The 18,760-nt window shown below is 46.2% G+C and overlaps 9 protein-coding genes across 9 annotated transcripts; 6 read left to right on the plus strand and 3 right to left on the minus strand.

Annotated features, from left to right (window-relative positions):
- Positions 1-652: 652 nt before the first annotated feature.
- N7519_008594 (uncharacterized protein) lies at positions 653-1,051 on the plus strand (the record flags this gene model as incomplete). The annotated part of the gene is made up of 1 exon (XM_057295369.1): positions 653-1,051. One exon carries the CDS (start codon positions 653-655, stop codon positions 1,049-1,051), a length of 399 nt encoding a protein of 132 aa, XP_057143251.1.
- Positions 1,052-1,379: 328 nt separating this feature from the next.
- N7519_008595 (alpha/beta hydrolase) lies at positions 1,380-2,141 on the plus strand (the record flags this gene model as incomplete). The annotated part of the gene is made up of 1 exon (XM_057295370.1): positions 1,380-2,141. The coding sequence occupies one exon, from the start codon at positions 1,380-1,382 to the stop codon at positions 2,139-2,141; it is 762 nt and encodes a 253-aa protein (XP_057143252.1).
- Positions 2,142-2,382: 241 nt separating this feature from the next.
- N7519_008596 (uncharacterized protein) lies at positions 2,383-2,917 on the plus strand (the record flags this gene model as incomplete). Its single annotated transcript, XM_057295371.1, has 2 exons — positions 2,383-2,646; positions 2,678-2,917. The coding sequence occupies 2 exons, from the start codon at positions 2,383-2,385 to the stop codon at positions 2,915-2,917; spliced, it is 504 nt and encodes a 167-aa protein (XP_057143253.1).
- A 1,574-nt stretch (positions 2,918-4,491) lies between these two features.
- N7519_008597 (uncharacterized protein) lies at positions 4,492-6,391 on the minus strand (the record flags this gene model as incomplete). Its single annotated transcript, XM_057295372.1, has 5 exons — positions 4,492-5,150; positions 5,212-5,591; positions 5,645-5,791; positions 5,823-5,961; positions 6,013-6,391. The coding sequence occupies 5 exons, from the start codon at positions 6,389-6,391 to the stop codon at positions 4,492-4,494; spliced, it is 1,704 nt and encodes a 567-aa protein (XP_057143254.1).
- An 824-nt stretch (positions 6,392-7,215) lies between these two features.
- N7519_008598 (uncharacterized protein) lies at positions 7,216-7,395 on the plus strand (the record flags this gene model as incomplete). The annotated part of the gene is made up of 1 exon (XM_057295373.1): positions 7,216-7,395. One exon carries the CDS (start codon positions 7,216-7,218, stop codon positions 7,393-7,395), a length of 180 nt encoding a protein of 59 aa, XP_057143255.1.
- A 946-nt stretch (positions 7,396-8,341) lies between these two features.
- On the plus strand, positions 8,342-10,099 carry N7519_008599 (sugar porter family MFS transporter; the record flags this gene model as incomplete). Its single annotated transcript, XM_057295374.1, has 4 exons — positions 8,342-8,439; positions 8,495-8,820; positions 8,875-9,658; positions 9,712-10,099. 4 exons carry the CDS (start codon positions 8,342-8,344, stop codon positions 10,097-10,099), a joined length of 1,596 nt encoding a protein of 531 aa, XP_057143256.1.
- Positions 10,100-10,724: 625 nt separating this feature from the next.
- On the minus strand, positions 10,725-12,478 carry N7519_008600 (uncharacterized protein; the record flags this gene model as incomplete). The annotated part of the gene is made up of 9 exons (XM_057295375.1): positions 10,725-10,823; positions 10,888-11,295; positions 11,348-11,611; positions 11,660-11,738; positions 11,786-11,917; positions 11,971-12,095; positions 12,145-12,191; positions 12,239-12,285; positions 12,339-12,478. 9 exons carry the CDS (start codon positions 12,476-12,478, stop codon positions 10,725-10,727), a joined length of 1,341 nt encoding a protein of 446 aa, XP_057143257.1.
- A 461-nt stretch (positions 12,479-12,939) lies between these two features.
- N7519_008601 (Zn(II)2Cys6 transcription factor) lies at positions 12,940-14,831 on the minus strand (the record flags this gene model as incomplete). Its single annotated transcript, XM_057295376.1, has 3 exons — positions 12,940-13,383; positions 13,437-14,716; positions 14,771-14,831. 3 exons carry the CDS (start codon positions 14,829-14,831, stop codon positions 12,940-12,942), a joined length of 1,785 nt encoding a protein of 594 aa, XP_057143258.1.
- A 323-nt stretch (positions 14,832-15,154) lies between these two features.
- Positions 15,155-16,818, plus strand: N7519_008602 (uncharacterized protein; the record flags this gene model as incomplete). Its single annotated transcript, XM_057295377.1, has 2 exons — positions 15,155-16,539; positions 16,599-16,818. The coding sequence occupies 2 exons, from the start codon at positions 15,155-15,157 to the stop codon at positions 16,816-16,818; spliced, it is 1,605 nt and encodes a 534-aa protein (XP_057143259.1).
- Positions 16,819-18,760: the final 1,942 nt, after the last annotated feature.

Raw genomic sequence — 18,760 nt, forward strand, 5'->3', positions numbered from 1 at the left:
GCCAGTGGCTCATCAGATATTTGGTGTTGGCCAAACCATTAATACGGCGACATATCTGATGAATGAAGCCTTGTATCTCATACAGATGCTTTCGCCATCCGCGGTATCGGTTTACACAGGTAGGGTTACCCGCACAATTCCTTGCAAAAGTTTTCGGATTGACAGAAATAGATGAAATGCGGAACCTACAGCTTGGACAGGGACGTGATCTCTACTGGAGCTACCATACGCATGTACCCACCCCTGCGCAGTATATCAGCATGGTTGATGGCAGTACGTATTGGCACAGCCACGTTCATACAACAACTTACTGATCATATTACAGAGACTGGTGGTCTATTCCGTCTCATAAGCCGTCTGATGAGATCAGAGGCCACGACAAATAGGTATTTCAAATCAGATCACACAGTAAATAGCGACCTAGGCTAACATGTTCCAGCGACCTTGATATAAGTCAGTTTGCGACCTTGCTTGGAAGACACTTCCAAATCCGCGATGACTACCAGAACCTTCAAAGCGAAGATGTAATAAAATCCCCATACTGTGTTTCTCACCACGCATCATAGCTAATATGTTGCATTAGTACACTAAGAACAAGGGATTCTGTGATGATCTCGACGAAGGGAAGTTATCATTCCCCGTCATATTATCAATGCAATCGCCCGGATTCTCCAACACTGTGTTGTCAAGTGTGTTTAAGGGTTCCCAAAAGGGCCAAACCCTGTCCCTTGAGATGAAGCAGTACATGCTGGAGGAGATTACTGCTCGCGGGGCTTTCTCCGAAACTAAGGCCGTGTTGAGAAAATTGCATACGGAACTGCTGCGCCTTCTTATGGAGACCGAGAAGAAAGCAGGTGGCATAGAGAATTGGGCGCTGCGCTTGTTGATTATGAAGCTGGATATTGCTGAGGAAAAGAAGGTGGCGCCTCCCAAGAGTGATTCTCACTGGGGTGTCAACCAGCGACGAGCGTGGAAAGGATGTCAGAAGAATGGGCGGCCTATTGACAAGGCTTGCTTTTTGAGGGCTATGGAAGAGGCGTTGCAGAAATGAGTCTTGATCATAGATACCTCAGTGCACGAAGATACGAAATATATACTATACGGGCGTTTTCGGAGTAAATTTCACTTTTCTTCGTACTATACCTTGCTGGTAACTGTTTAGGGGAAAAGAAATTAGTTTGCGTTCGTAAAGCATATGTAGGAGCAGGATTCTCATGGCAACACATGGCAGCTTGGGATGTACGGGAAACGCCCTTATCCGAATCGGGTTACCCCGAACACGGGACCCCTCACCAACTATTCGACTGCTACGTTTTATTCCAGTCCGTGATCAAACTACAATTATATCACACTTTCCCTGCGTCACAATACTCACTGTCATGTCATCGACTACCAAACCCACAATCGTTCTCGTGCACGGCGCCTGGCATGGCTCGTGGTGCTGGAGATTCCAAATCCCCGCACTAGAGGCTCTCGGCTACGCTGTGGAGGCCGTAGACCTGCCATGTGTCAGTGGGGTAGTGGGTACGACGCAGTTCGATGACGCGGCCCATGTACGCTCCGTCGTGGAGTCGCAGACATCTATGGGTAAGCGCGTGGTCGTCCTAGCGCATTCGTACGCAGGACCGATTGCGAGCGCTGCCATCAAGGGACTGTCGGAAAAAGGCGTGCTGGGGATGGTCGCTCTATGTGCCTATATCTTCCCTGGTGGCATGGACCAAGGCGCGGCCATTCGCGACATTGGCGACCTGCCCTATGTGACGTGGAACATGCCGACTGAAGGTCTTTTCCAGACAAAAGACCCCCGCAGCTTGTTTTTCCCTCCAGATGTGCCGGAGGATCGAGTCGACTGGGCAGTTTCGCAGCTTCGTCCTCAGAGCATGGCTGCCAATATGGGCATCGTGCCCCCTCAAGCCTGGCAGGATGACGCTTATATTGGGAGGTTGGGGTATATTCGGTGCACAGCTGATGTCGTCATTTCAATCGAACAGCAGGACGGCATGGTTCTGGGCGCGGGTGGTCAGGAAAAATGGGTAGTTCGCACTCTCGAAGGATCTGGCCATAGTCCCTTCCTTTCGCGACCACATGAAGTAGCCACTGCATTTGATGAGATTGTCAATGCTTTTGAAACCAAGGTCTGATGGGGGCGAACAGTTGTAAGGGCGTTATCAGGGTGATCACCTTTTGCCTGAACCTGTGGAGACAAGTTCTCGAGATATTCGAGGTCACAACGTGGGAATGGCGGGTAAAGAATGAAGGGCTGTCAACCCAGCGCAGTATCAAGCGCCTCTGATGATTCAAATAGAGAACGTTAGCATTTTACACATGCACGAAGGCCTGCCAAGCCGATTATGAGGGAAAAGCAATAGAAAGACGAGGACAATGGCTACCCTGTTGTTGGGAATAGAGTGGACAACCCTTCGACATCAGATAGCTCCCCACCGCAGCAAAATCCAGGTCCTTCCCTCAGACTCCCGCGAGACTTGTCACAACGGCCATGCTCGAGGCAAGGATGAACAGCACAAGGCTGTGTGGGCCGACAACATCGACTCTGATTTCGTCGGGCCGGACGGCATTGTCCTCGATGATAAGGAGACTTTTGCTGGAGCAGATCTAGCTCGTGCCCTCGAAATATTTCCTGAACAGGTTACGAATGACGACACTGATATATCTCGAGCGTCGGGATACCGCTTTGAGGGAGTTGAGAGAACTATTAGCTGATAGTGATGTGGAGGACGAAGGGGATTGGGAACTTGACGTGGGACTGTATGGCGTGTACCACTCGTACTGTGTAATGACGCATCCTTTGATCGAAGATGAGGAGGCTCTTGATGGCGGTGAGCTGTTGCATGTTTTCTTTGGACGATTGTGGGAATGTGGTGAGACAGTGGCGAACGGAGAAGGACGGCGGAGATGATAATTATGATGTCGCTTGGAAATCAGGGATACTGAAGGAAGCATTCAGGTATGGAAGGGGGGATATGGGTGCTGCTTATCGTCCCGGAGGAGTGAAAGGGCCGCCGTACGTTCTATAGGAGGGATTTGGCATCTCTTTCCACGGACTTACCACAAACACAAGCACATACACCATCAACCAAGCCCCGGTTCGTTACTTCTACTTCCACATCATCGCTCACCTTCAGTCCCTCGCATCTTCAATCAAACCAGCCCCGGCTCGTTACTTCTACTTCCACATCATCGCTCATCTTCAGTCCCTCGCATCTTCAATCAGACCAGCCCCGGCTCGTTACTTCTATTTCCTACATACCAAAAGATGCCTAGCGTCGCCCGTTTGGCAGCACGAGAGGTGCTGCTGCAACCCTCCCGTTCCTTAGGGTTGGGCAGAATCACACAACCTCCAATGCGATACACCGAGTGGACTTTGTGGACACCGTAGAGCCCTGGGCAAATTCCGAAGGTGGGACCGAATAGAGGATGACCATTGACAATACCGAATACTGCCCAATCGGTAACGAGGACTTTGCCGACGATTTTAATGGGAAGACCTAGCTGAGGATTGCCAGAACCTATTTGACCCGTGTTACACGCCAGATATATACGTGTCATCACCGAAGTCGACGTTCGTACCAGGTCTTGTCAGCCTAAGTCTATACAAGGATAACCGCCAACAGTTAGTATAAGCCGCTGCTGCCGTCGAATAACTATCGAGCGTAATACTGACCGCCACATATGGCTTAGGGCTATGAGCTATAATACCCAAACAAACGAACTTGATATAAGGAAAATCGGCATAATTTCGCTTGAAGTTAAAAGTACATACACACCGTTTATCTCCTTGCTTCGCCGTATTCCGGCTACCCGTATCTCCATGATTCTGGCTTCGGGGGAGAGAATCGCCCTAACTTCCCGTGTGTGGCTCGGCCCGGAAAGAACAATCCATCCAAGGCTCCATGGAAAAGTGCAAGGTGGATTTAAGCTCGGGGCAAAGGAAAAGGATATATTAGTTCCTGACTCTTGTTTATGGCAGCGTGAGGGCGATCCTTCCAAGGTTGAAAGCGCGAAGAAACATGAGGTAACCAGCAAGTCGGTGATGAAGGGATTTGAGTGAATTGTGTTGGCTGTAATACGGTGTATTTTTTATTTTATACACTCAACTTAAAACGAAAAATACAAATTGTATTTTGGAACGGAGAAAGCCAAATACCAAGAATGAATAAATTACCATAGTCCACAGTGAACAAACAGCTTGAAATTTCAATCTGCAGTACATATATGCAAGTCAATCACATTTTCAGCTACGCCACACCAAAGCGCGGGTCAGCTTTGTTCCGAATCGACTTCAGAAGATTCCGGAATAGAATAAGCAAAACAAGAGCAAGAACGGGCAGAACTCCAAAATTGATCAAAGATATTCGGGAGATCTGAAGAATATTCCGACCCTTGGAGCCTTTTGAGTGGAACCGCCTTGTGAATCACCGCTGACCATGCGACCAGAGGGATAGACATCCGTGTAGACGAGACAGTAAACTCCTATAGTTTACCCGTGCCACGGACAAGCTGAGTTCCAATGGCCACCAGGTCAACCTTCTTGATCTTCCCACTTGCTGTCTTAGGGAAATCGCCAGGAACGCCATCAACACCGAGGTGAAATACGAGTGTTGGTACCTTATGTTTCCCCAGGGTTTGCTGAACCCATTCCGAGATATGTCCCTTTGTACATGGGTTCTCGCCATGTTTGAGTTGCAAGAATGCAGCCACTGCCTCTCCGTACTTTGAATCTTGGATTCCCACTACGGCCGACATCGAGATTGCCGGGTGCTCATTCAGACGATCCTCGATCTCTGCTGGATATATGTTCTCTCCGCCGCGAATGATGGTATCCTTGATCCTGCCGCTGATCCGACAACGTCCGTGCTCATCCATGATTGCTTCGTCGCCTGAATGCATCCAGAGAACTCCATCTTCATGCACGCGCATGACCTCACGCGTCTTCCCAGGGTTCTGGTAATATCCTCGCTGCAAGAGATATCCTGAGACGCACAGTTCTCCAGGACTTCCAATGTGGACAATAATTCCTTGCGCATCCACTATCTTTGCAGTCGTGTGTGGTAAGATTTTCATCCATGCGTGGGTCCCATCTGGTTCAAAGCCCTTTGAAAGGAAGCTGAGTGGCGAGGTTTCAGTCATACCTAGCAGAATTGGATTAGTACTGTGCGAAGTAAAGTTGAAGAAGAGGGCTTGGAAACCCACCGTATGCAATACCCAGGTCTTCCGGACCAAATTCATGCTGCAGCTCTCTTAGAAGAGCCGGGGAAACTGGTGATCCACCGATAATTCCTGTTCGAAGAGGTGGCGGGCGAGTACCACGTTGACGGCACCACTCGAGAACAGCAGCGAACATGGTTGGGACGCCTTGAAGCCCAGTACACCTTTCGGAGATCAGTGCTCGTGCCGTGGCAGCGGGATCGAATATTGGTGATGGCAGAACGAGAGTTGCACCGTGACACAGTGATGCTATCAGGCCAACAACAAATCCAGACGAGTGGAACAAAGGCCACGGACAACATATGGTATCATTTGAAGTGAGACCGATTCGGTCACCTATTAGAAAACCATTATTAACGACGTTACTATTCCCTCGAGTCAGCTTATATGCGAACACGTCATGCCTAGGAAGGCTTACAAGTGAGTGAGCATCACCGCCTTGGGCATCCCGGTAGTGCCACTGGTGAATTGGAAGTTACAGATCGTCTCTGGAGTAACTTGTCTTTCTGCTGCCTCGTAAGCAGAAGCGACCTTCGCACCGTGGAGTGGGACTTTGACAAAATCCCTGTAAGATTGCAGATTGGACGATTTTGAACAGTGCCCAGAGAGAAGAACGATGCTTTCGGAAACCTGGGAACTCGCTTTTCTGGCTTTCGATTATCTTGTCGAGTTGATCGATGCATGGCAACAGACTGCGTTTTCCAAGGCTCTCCGTGATGAATAACAATGAACACCCTATATATTGAGATTAAAATTGGTCTCCCAATTGTACCAGTATACACTGACCAGTAAATCGAAGGGCTCTTTTGATTTCCTCCGTTGTGTAAAAGGTGTTCAACAGGACGATGATTGCTCCAATGCGCGCAGTTGCCAGCACAACCTCCACATATTCAGAAACATTTCCTGCAAAGATGCCAACGCGGTCTCCAACGGAGATCTCATTTGCTATCAGAGCTTTTCCAAGAAGCTTGGTACGGTCGTTCAATTGGCGATAGGTGATAGGGTTCGACGTGCCTGGGCAGGAAATCGCAATGTTACCTGGAAATTGCTCGGCTTGACGCTGGAGTAGATCCCCAAATGTCCAGTTCCGAAGTGCCGGCTCCAGGGGACCCTGCGTATAGGAAAACTTTGGCCGGAAACTGTGATGTGAGTCTTGCTGGCTCATTTTGAGGTGGGGGATTGAGCAAGGTAAAGAGATAAGCTGGAATGTCCCTGGCAGCCAAGCTCTTGAATCATGGAAATAAGCTAGGGGGGTCCGAGACTTACTCATCGTACTCTCAGTTTGTTGATTTGGACGCATGGCGATGCATCGTCACGTTTCAAATATACGATACAGTGCAAAAAGACTGTTTTACGTATCAAATGTAATGTCGGTACTAGTACATAAATACTTGTACACAGAAGAACCATTTAAATGGTGTAACGAAGGAAAGTGCCCTGGTGACATGAACCATCGTGAAGGGATAAGGACTTGCCGTTATGGAAGACCAATGTTTAGGCATGCGGGCACGACATAGTCTTGTATATATCTATGAGCCACTTGATATGCGTCCTCGGGCAATGACCCAATTGTGTCTGGACATTCTGCCAGCACATATTAACCCTATTTATTCTCTGCATAGGCAGTAGGCTTCAACAGCAGGTGAATTTGGCAGCATCTACGACGTAACATCCGCTGGGATTGTTCGGAGAAATCCGAACTCTCACCCCGCAAAATTGGTTAACGGCGGCACAATGGGTATTGGGCCGAATGACTAGTAATCCGGGCATTCTTTGGGACTCCTTAGAGCCATCGCGGTTCGCCTCTCGGGAATAATGAGCTGGCCGTTACAAAAGCACTCTGGGAAAAGATGTAGTTTTCGCGTTGGTTCGGCATCCTGTAGCACGATCCTGTAGCACGCGATTTTACTCTGCCTCCCCATGGGGTCAAAACGTCTGGGTGTTTCTCGACCCACATCATAACTCCATTGTCACGGGGTCCTTTCTGCTATGTTCCTGGAACTGCTGGTAATTCGCCGAGCGAGGAGAAATTTCGGGCCATCTTCGGGTGGTGTGTCCATTCGGAGAGGCGAGAGATATCCGTTCGGCGCAGCCCGCTACCCCATGGGGAACCCGGTGGATCTGCGTCCCGGCTTCTTCGGACGGTCGGGATCCTACTGGAAATTCTGAAATATCTAAAACTGTGTAAGGATCCTATGTAGAATTAGCAGAAGTCAGCGACCTGGCAATGTTCCACACCGGCTCTAAAATAAACTGACAATTTGGGTATGTTAACAAAGAATAATATGAAATTTTGGAGGGAACCCACCCTATGTCCCATGATGTGGGAAAACTGTAAAGCTCGCGTAATAAACCTCTTTTCTGACATGCATAACGTACTAGAGGTGTTTATTCTAAACCTTATTGCAAGCTTCTCTCTTGACATTCCTTCTTCCATGATGCCTACACTACACCGATTGTTTACAAAGTAACAGGGCACTATTGTGGTTCTAGGTACTGTATTCCCCAGAGGGGAGACTGCATATGCTTTGGACTCCAGCTGTATCCAGGCTATCCAAGTTTGCCTCAGAGACCTTCCGCCTGGCACACCGAAAGACCCTGTAGATAACCCCGGTCTCGTGTTTGACCCGCACAGCCCGTGGAGGAGCGATGGCCGAGGCCGATGATTCGATCCCGCATCTCCGCTTTCTACACTCATGACGACCTCGGGAGAATGCAAAACAGACAGGGTCGGTCGCTCTCGGAAGTGGCTGGTCCGACCTGCCAGCTCTCCAGGAAAACGTCCACGGCGCCCGATTGAAGCTGATTGGCAGAATAGGCAATCGGAAACTGTACGTCGGCGAAACCCCGCAGAAATTAAATATTCCTGGGGGATAAGACGTTTAGTTTGTCGGCTTCAGTGCCTCGAATGCGCCCCGGAAACTTTCTTTGCTGCTCAGACCCCCAAAATAACAGAATGGGGCAATATATTACTATTCGAGACTTGCAATCGAACAATCATTGGTCTCTAGGTTTACAAGATATAAGATACGGCATGGGGCCTCCCCAGAAAGCTCTTCTGAATCATACTTGCGTCTTACACATTTACACATCTGCGATTTAGTCTGCGAACACCATGGGGGTTTGGCTAAAGAAACCCGAGGATGTACCCGGGGCATCATGGCCAGCCATTGCTATCTCTAGTTTCGTGGCCTTTGGAGGTATTTTGTTTGGGTACGCTCATCATCCCGCGGCCTGAGCCTTGGATTTACCTAACTTCTTCCATCAGATATGATACAGGGACCATCAGTGGCATCCTCGCTATGCCGCACTGGCAAGACCTTTTCTCAACCGGTTATAGAGATGCTACCGGGCATCTCAACGTTACCTCTAGCCAGTCCTCCGCTATTGTTTCCATTCTATCGGCCGGAACATTCTTTGGTGCTCTCTGTGCAGCTCCGCTGGGAGACACCATCGGTCGTCGATGGGGCTTGATCGCCTCTAGCTGGGTATTCAACTTCGGCGTGATTTTGCAAACAGCTGCTACTTCCATTCCGCTATTCCTTGCTGGTAGATTCTTTGCTGGGTTTGGTGTGGGTTTGATTTCCGCGCTGAGTACATACCCAAAACTTATTAGGTCATGGTCTTCCTCGCTAATCAGTATATCAGTTCCTCTATACCAGTCCGAAACGGCGCCTAAGTGGATCCGTGGTTTCATCGTTGGTTCATACCAGCTAGCCATCACCATTGGCCTACTGTTGGCCTCGGTCGTCAACAATTCAACTCACAGTCGGAATGACACCGGTTCTTACCGCATCCCAATCGCGGTTCAGTTTGCATGGGCTATCGTGCTGATTATTGGAATGCTGATCCTACCCGAGACTCCCCGGTACCTTATCAAAAAGGATCACCATGAGAGAGCCACTAAGAATCTTGCGAAGCTTCGACGTCTACCTGAGGATCATCCTGCGGTCAGAGAGGAGATTGCTGAGATTCAAGCGAATCACGATTATGAAATGAGTCTAGGCCAGCCGAGCTATCTCGAATGTTTCCAAGGCAACTTGGGAAAGCGGCTACTCACTGGTTGCGGTCTTCAAGCCCTACAGCAATTGACCGGAATCAACTTCATCTTTTACTACGGCACGCAGTTCTTCAAAAACTCCGGATTCGAGAACGAGTTCATCATCAGCCTTATCACAAACTGTGTCAACGTCGTTTCCACTATTCCCGGTCTTTACGCTATCGATAAATGGGGCCGCAGACCCGTTCTCCTACTGGGTGCTGTTGGCATGTGTATCTCCCAGCTTCTGGTGGCTGTCCTGGGAACAACGACCACTGGCCAGGATGCCGCCGGCAACATCATTGTGCAAAACGCAGCGGCGCAGAAAGCTGCGATAGCATTCATCTGCATCTTCATCTTTTTCTTCGCTGCATCCTGGGGTCCTATTGCTTGGTAAGTCATCACTGACTGGTTCTTTGACTTCTAAATAGCTAATATGAGAGTAGGGTTGTGACTGGCGAAATCTTCCCTTTGAAGATTCGCGCTAGGAGTTTGTCCATGACCACCGCTACTAATTGGCTAGTCAACTGGGCCATCGCTTACTCTACCCCGTACCTGGTGAATTATGGCCCAGGAAATGCCAATCTGCAGTCGAAGATCTTCTTCGTATGGTTCGGGTGCTGCTTCCTTTGCATTTCTTTCGTATATTTCTTTATCTATGAGACCAAGGGGCTTTCTTTGGAGCAAGTGGATGAGCTTTACTCGGAGGTCAGCAACGCGCGGAAATCAGTCGGCTGGAAGCCATCTGTCACCTTCACGCAGATTGTGAACCAAAAGCGAGGATCGGTCGGCCAGAGTCAGCATGATGAGCGTGTCGAGGAAGAGAAAGCTTAGGCCACAAGGCCGCACCCTTGGAACTGTCAGATGTATTTCAATCAAACAAGCCAGGCGGGCCCGAAAGGATGTGGCGTCTCCGTGGGCAGATCTAGTATTGTGGGAATTGCGTTAAATGGAGTCCTCGGTCCTGTTTTGTTGTTCAGGATCTTCTGGCAGCCAAGCCTGAGACGTGATCTCAGGTTTATTTGTTCAACTGAGGAGATTTTATTTAATATTCTAGTTTAATATTACCGTTTGGTGGGTGCGACTTCCGTCCTTTGAATAAGGCCTTGATCCCTCCCCTGTTAAAGCCAATTATGGAGTCATAGCCCACCTTGACAAGCAGTCTGATGCAGAATATAGTCTAGTTTGTAGATGAGGTTTGCATTGTGGTGCTGTCATAATACAGAGATTACACTTTACTATGCTTTCATCAACACTAGCCAACTGAACAGTTCATTTCTTTCAAGGATATACCACTGTTCGGAACGTTAAATGTCCGGATCACGAGCCGGCCAAGGCCTACAAAATATATCTGAAGGACCTATTCTCCTTATCCGTCTGGTCCACCTGGAGTACATCATCATCCGTACTAATATTGACGCGACGAACTTCCTCAGGATCAATTTTAACACCCTGCTCTTTATCCCGACGAGCGTTCTCCCCACATAAGGTAGAATCGAAATACGATGACTAGCCCGATAGTAATCGCGTAGCAAGCCAGGATCGTAGTATAAGCGGTCTGTGCACGAAACACATTAGCTGTCGTCTCGTTTGCCTCCGTTGTAGAACAGGGCTATACATACGTGGTAGTTAGGTGCTTCCTCCGAAATGAAGAACTGCGGGCCGGCCAGATTCCCCGCGCAATAGCCAAGGAATATCATGGCCATGACGGTCGATTTCTTTGTGAAGCCAGCGATGTTACTCGCTGCCAGTGATAACATCAACGGAAATGCCGGCGCAACTGCCATGACCAGCCAGAATCCAGCGAGTCGTGATAACTTGTCAGAGGATGGTATGAGCTTCACCATGAGAATTCCAGCCATTGCCATCAGGAATATGAAGACGAGGTTGATCAGACGGGATTTCCGAATCGTGGAACTTAGGACGGCTGATAGAAGAACCGTGGCTAGCTGGAAGGCAGATGCGGGTAGTCCCATCAGGATTGTGTGGAACTTGTCGTAGCCGAAACCATTAATAATTAGGGTATTGAACTGAGCATGTTGTTAGACATGTGTATTCCTTTTGATGGGATGTGATTCTTACGCTTGTCGTGCCTCCATTAGGCACACAAATGACAAACGAGAAGAGGAAGAACCACCATGACTTGACATCCTTTAGGGCCTCTACGAACTGCCCCCGGTCCCAGGACTTGGTTTGTGTAGTTTTTTGGAACTTGTATGGACGTAGGGCGGCAAACTCCCGTTCAGAAGCCGAAAGAAAGCGGGCGGTTTGCGGGGAGTCTGGTAAGTAGAAAAAAGTCACGATTGACCAGGAGACAGTAATGAGGCCGAAAAGGAGGAACAGAAGCTATGATATTTAGCGATCGACCTCCACCAACACATTGAGGAATCTAACCTTCCATTGAGGTAAGCTTCCCTCATAACTCAAAAGGCCATAGGCAATCAAAGTCCCGATTATGCTGGCAATCGCATTCCTGCGAACCAGATAGAGTGTCGCGAGACATGCTCGCGAGGGGTGTACCACATCCCCGTAATTAGGGAGAATCCGGGACTAATAGCGCTCTCGAATACACCTAGAAGCGCCCGCAGTGCCATGAGACTTGCATAGTCATTGGTCACAGCATGGAGGGTCAAAACAACACCCCAGAGGAAACTGAAGTTGTGAGATTAGTATAAGTCTCCAGTATGAGGATCATGTTGGCTTACATTAACACGCTGAGATACTTTCCCAATGGAAATCGCACGAAGCCAAGTGAGATTGGGTAGGATGCGACAAGATAGCCGATATAGAAAATGCTGGAAGACCAACTATATTGTTGGCCAACAAGGTTCTGCTCACAGTTAATGGGAGGTGACAAGTTTGGGTTATGGTGAGCATACAAGATCTTCACGAAGTCCGAGTATCGCACTGTATGCGAGGCTGGTTTCTGTTCCGGTCAATTTCAACCCACGGTCTCGAGGGAATTTGACGTACTGTCGAGATACTGAAGGCCGTAAGAGGTGATTAAGATAGGCATTAGACTGCCAGCCGTGTAAGAATGAGCTCCAAATGTCCAGGAGAGGGTAGCGATTACTGCCAATCAATTTTCCTGATCAATTTCTTCTCATCTTCTGGAGAAAGTGTTTCGGTCGTGCCATATTCTACCAATACGTTTTCCTTTTTTATATCGGTTTTGGTCTCCGCGATTTCGTTGGGGAGGTCCTTCGACTTCATGGTAGAATGTTATGTGACTCAATGCCACTGGTGAATAATAGAAGCAATATATGCGAAAATACTGTTCGTGAGAAAGGGGTGGTACAGGTCATATATAGATGAGAATCCGGGGAACCTAGGAGGAACAGATAACGGGGAAATAGAAAGAGTCATAAAGAAACGCTCTGAATGGTCAGTTCGGTGGTTAATCTGGACTCCGCACTGTTGGATATCTCTTCGATGGCTGTGGTTGGTCAATTTAATCGACGGAATGCCAAGATTGGAGAACCCCAATCGGGCTAAGTATCAGCTCAAAGTTTCTTAGAACACAATCCTTCTATCTCTGAACATACCTAGGTAGGAGCGTAACTAAAAAAAGGTAGTTGTACATTGTCTACACAGTTTCATAAACTTCCAGCCTAGTTCTAATATTATAACGAAGGGACAGACTTTTGACCCCAAATATAGTTTCTAGGTTACAATTAAACCAATGTTCCCCGGATGTCACCATGAGAAACTGGATCAATGATTTGTCTCAGTTGTTTGATCGAGATTCTGGGTGGTTCTTGCTCCTCTTTGACCATATTCAGTAAAGATTTCAGGATGGGGTCTGAGAGATTCGCCAAAATCCACTCCAAATGAACCGGATCATGGGTTTCCATCCCCGCTATCAGTAGTGACCATTGGAACCGTTCGAGGAGCTGCACTGGCCCTGTCGCAACAGTGTGGAATGCAGCACTGATAAGGTCGCTCAAGGTTTGTTGCATCTCATTGGGCACTGGAAGCTGACCAAAATATGAGTCGCGGCTGCGGTGAAAATATATTCGGATGGCGTGAAAGAACGTGACAGCAACCAATGCCATAAGTGGCGGGGTCCTTCCTTGTCTTTTACACTTTGTGACAAGATGTGAAAGGGATTTGCATTCCTATAATTCGGGTTCAGTGACAAACTGTGTACAAGAACAGAATCAACACTTACCTCTTGCGCCCTAGCGAGGTTTCTTTTGATCTTTCTCAGTAATCGAGATACCTGGGCCTCAACGGCCTGACTATAGCAGTTAATATCATGATGTATGGATATTAACTCGAAATAGACATTCAGAATGTGTGAGGTCAATGGCCAATGCGTGCTAGGCATTGTTGAGGCGGTGGTGTGGCTATCTGAAGATGTAAAGATAGACTTCGACAACTGCCAGATCCGATGACGCTTCTCGTGGTTCTCACTACCGTAGCTAGCGAAAGCGCCTCCGCAGCCAAAGAAACTGCAGTATCCATCCCGGTCGTAGAGATAAGTGAGGATTCGCGATAGGAGCACAGTATCAGCGGACGAGGACCCAGAACCTGCACATAACTCATACAACCTATGACTCTTGACATAGGTGAGTACGGAAACACTCAGCTGGCACAGGTTCTGGGCGTTTAGAGGAGGAATACGCATCCAGAACATGTACATGTATAAGAATGACAACATTGTGCCAACATGGTCTAAATAAGTCGAACGAGCCAAAGGGTTAAGCGCCGCGAGAAATATCTCGGATCCGTATTGGAAATGCTTCCATGACTCTTGTGGAGGATGATTGCTAGGGCTCAGGTGGATGGCCAGTTCGTTATGGGAAACGGCGAGGAGAAAATGAAGGGCCATGGTATTCTGCATTGCGAGGTCAAGGAACAAAATGTGTGCCGATAACGCGGCCTCTCGGGTCGATTTCAGAGGCGCGAAGACAGCACGATAAAATGATACCGCCTGCGAATCATTACTCCCAAGCGAGGGAGCATAGTTGGCTCCTAGCTCGCGGGCAAATAAGATGGCCGCCGGTGTGGTTTGGAAGTTGAGGGGCAGCTGCGGAGAAAGCAAGATAGAGACTTGTGCATGATTCTCTTGTTCGACCAGCTCTGTTTGCTGAGCTGGGTCATTCAATTGACTGGCTGTCTCACCGGTATCAAACCAAAGATTGAAGGCCCCAGTCTCGAGGTGGTGATCATGACCGGGGTTTGGGGACTCAATTATGCAGTCACCAATTTCCTCAATTGGGGAAAGGTTGTCTAGATCGACTGGTTCAGCTTGGCTCTGCCATATTGGAAGAATGGGTGGAGGAGTCCAAGCATCTCGGCTTTTGATAGGACCGAGGCCCCGTCTTCTGGTTGACATGGAAGGCTGATAAACAGGCCATTCACACTGCAGCCGAAGGCGAACACAGCGGCGACATAGTGGGTGTTGCTCGTCACATTTCACCTTTTTGCTAATGCACGTTCGACAGCCTAGGTAGCCTGGTATCAGCTGGGTTCGCTGTGGGTATCAGCACTTGTACTTACCGCTCTTGGACCGGGGCCCACGCTCCGTTCGGCGCCGACGGGGATTTGCACTTGTTTCCATTATCAAGTGAAGAGAGGAAGGGAGAGTGCGGAGTAGACCTCACGACGAACCGCAAACGCAAGTTCTCTACCCTCACCACCGACCTCGGACTTGCATATCCACTCGTCACCCCGCAACGACTGAGTTTATGTGGGTCGTGGTGAGGCCAAGTCCGGAGTTATCCCGTCTTTATCTCCTCCCGACGTCGATTATTCTAACCAATCACAGTCATCTTTTTTTTTTATTAACCCTAACTGCTTGATAAGTTACTTTTTCGTTCGGTCTGAAGCTCACGCCCCTCGCAGATTTCTTTCTCATTTCCCTTCTCACCTGACGTTCCAACCATGGGAAACACCATTTCTTACACAGCCACAGGTTGCGAAGTCGACCTCCCCGACCGAGGAAGTATAAAGGGCCTACAGTTCGATAGCAAGTCACGCAGATTTGCAGGCATTCCTTATGCGCAACCTCCCACTGGAGACCTGCGATGGCGGAAGCCCCAGCCTCTTCCCGACACCTACAAGTACTCATCTGACGGAGCTACCCCATACGACGCTACAATATTTGGACCCGTTTGCCCCCAGCCAAATTACTCGAAGGCGGTCAGCGAGCACACTCCCAAGCATGACTACGATGAGGACTGCCTTCGGTTAAATATTTGGACTCCTGTTCCTGACCTCCAAAATCCAAAGAAAAAATGGCCTGTCATGATCTGGTTCCACGGTGGATGGTTCCAGGTCGGAGATCCTAGCCAGGAAACCAGCATGGACCCAACGGAACTGATCTCAACTGGCAAACTTGAGGCTGTTTTTGTTGCAGTGGGATACCGGCTTAACGTCTTTGGGTTTTTGGCCTGTCAATCTCTCCTCGAAGAGTCCGAGGGGTCATCGACAGGAAACTACGGACTGTGGGATCAGCGGCTCGCGATTGATTGGATCCATAAGCACATCGAGGCCTTTGGGGGAGACTCGAGCAATATTCACTTGGCAGGGCGTAGCGCAGGTGCCTATTCAGTTCTCGCCCAGGCCCTGTATGATTTCCGCTCTGCAGGGAGTGATCATTTTCGATCCATGGTCATGTACTCTAATGCGATTCCAACACAACCAAAGACGCCTGAGGAATGTGAATCCCAATTTGACGAACTATGCGCATACTTTGGTGCGGCACCGACGTTAAGTGGAGCCGAAAAACTTCAATTCCTACGCGGAATAAGTGCCAGAGACTTGTGTACCGGCATCATGAATCTTCCAAACCACACCTTTCGTCCTGTCACAGATGGTTTGTTTATTAAACCAGGAATATTTGATTACTACAGAGATGGCTCCTTTGCGCGAGAGTTCAAGCAACGCAACCTGCGCATTTTCATCGGCGAGGTTCTCAATGAAGAGACCTTATACGCGGCCACAAATTGCCCAGACGCGAATTGGGAATCCCTCCAGCAGCAACTCGCAAACTACTACCCCCTTTCGACAACGAAACGTCTGCTTCAACATTATCAACTCCCAAAGTCAGATAACAAGCAAGACTGGGCTGACCTGTTTGGAAAGATCGTCTCCGATGGTCAGGTCCGAGCTCCATCACGGTACCTAGTCAAGATTCTCGTGGACCATGGCGTTAGTATGAAAAATATCTGGCGCTACATGATCGCGTACCGACTATCGTTCATAACGGAGAAGATTGCCCCGGCTTCGTTTGGGGTAACCCACGCTATGGATCGGCCTATTTGGAAGTATGTTATCAATTCTATGTCCTGCTGCGTTCTTCATATCGCTAACATCCACTGTTCAGCTACTCGCTCACACACGGCCCCACTACTGAGGAGCGTGAATTGATGTCAGACTGGATACAGGATCTCTGTGCCTTTATTCATGGTATAGACGGGTACTCTTACGGTACTTCTTCTCCGCAACAATATAAGGTCATGACCGGGGAAGGGAAAATTGCTATTCAGAATGATTCGAAATGGGATAAGCTAATAGGGGTTATGGACCTATTTTCAGGAAAATAGAGACTCTTGAGCCATCCTTCGGGCCTCTCCCCACACCGTCATTTAAACTTAGATCTAATTTCACCTCTTAAATAGCTTGATCCATTTTATTATTATAGCCTACTTGTTAACTATCACATACGACCATAGGGTGTGGAAAATAGGGCTTCCCGTCCGCTTAGCCGTACTTAAGCCATATGTTCTATATAGTCAATACTTAATATACCTTTAGCACTTAAGCGGCACTTTAGGGTAAGTACAGGTGATATAGGTAAGAAGGCTAAGACTAGGGTAAGAGAGGTAAGAACGGGGTAATAATTCTTACTCTTGGGTGATAGGGTTAACTCACTCTAAACCTATATCTGTCCTAAGAAAAATATATAAATCTAAGCCCTAAGGCCTTTCTTATACTCTACTATAGTTTTCTTTAAATTTCTTTACTATTTAAATATATACTAATTTATACTATATATTATTTCGTTTATACTATAGATTTCTATTAAAATATATTATATTAGGTAATGATTAATCCCGAATTATTAAAAAGGTTAGTTTAAACTTATATTTAGCGATAAGCTATTTTTAGGCTAGTTAGTAGTAGACTATTATATAATCTACTATCGACTCGAATAAAAATCTAGGAAAAGGATTTAAAAGTAAGAGGATTAATCTATCTACTATTCCTAACTATTATTATTTTAATATAAATTAATACTTTTAATAGGGAAATATAATCTAATAGATAGATCTACTAAAATAAGATTATTTTATATATAGTATATATATATATATATATAGCTCTAAACCTTATTAAAGAAACGGTTTATTATATCTTTAAAGCTAGATATATATCTAGAATTAACTAGTTAGCTATCTTATTATTATAGAGGATAACTAAAGAGTAAGAATTATATATATATCTCTCTAATAGTCTATTTATATATAATTTTAATATAACTAGATATCTAGACTTAGTAGTTAAATAGTAAAAGTATTTTAGTTTATATTAATACTAAATACTTTAGTAATTATATAGATAATATATTTATAAATCTATTAGAATTCAATATAAATATTTTACTACTCTAAGAAAGTATATTTCTAGAACTAGATAAAATCTAAAGGCTTATTAAGCACTTTATTCTATTTTATATATATAATAAACCCGCCTAATATAATATATCTAATTATTTTTATTAAAATGATTTTAGATACTAAATCTACTATTTATATAATTATAACTAATATATAAAATTTAAAGTATTCGATTAACCGGAATAGAAGATAGGCGACTATAAGGAATTATAATAGCTAGTCTTTCTAAACCATTTAATTAAACGTTCTATATATTAAAGAACCCTAGTTCTAAATAGTAGAAATATATTTATAGGCTTTGGTATAGTCTATTACTAAATAAATATATAATAGAAATATTATATCTTTATATAGTAAAAAGATAGTATTATCCTATTTCTTAATATTTTTAGTTTTACTATACTACTTCCGGAGTTATAAATTTAAAGATATATAAATTAAACCCTAAAGTAAATTAAAAGTACCTATAAAAGAGTATTCTTTAGTCTCTCTTTTCCTAACCGCTTAAATAGCTTTATATCGATTTTACTAAAATACTTTACTTTTAAAAGGTAGTTAAAGATCTCTAAAATAAGAGATAATAGATAGCGATTCTCAATTAAAATATAGTTAAAGCCCTAATAATCTATATATAAATATAGACCTTTATCTTTCTTTAGAATAAATAGGATTAGTACTCCTATTAAACACTTTAATAGTCGGATCCTTTCTTTTTTAATATTATAGATAAAATAGGCTTATAGCTTTTTAAACTCTATTTATAAAAGAGGGTAAATTAGGCTATAAAATAGAGTTTTACCCTTTTTAAACTTAATTATATAATCGGAGGCTTTTGTCTTTAGTAATATACCTTCCTTTTTATAATTAA

The sequence above is a fragment of the Penicillium mononematosum genome (assembly GCF_028829835.1).
Source record: "Penicillium mononematosum strain IBT 11891 chromosome Unknown utg000005l:1.0-9366267.0:1.0-9372171.0, whole genome shotgun sequence".
Lineage (NCBI taxonomy): Eukaryota > Fungi > Ascomycota > Eurotiomycetes > Eurotiales > Aspergillaceae > Penicillium > Penicillium mononematosum.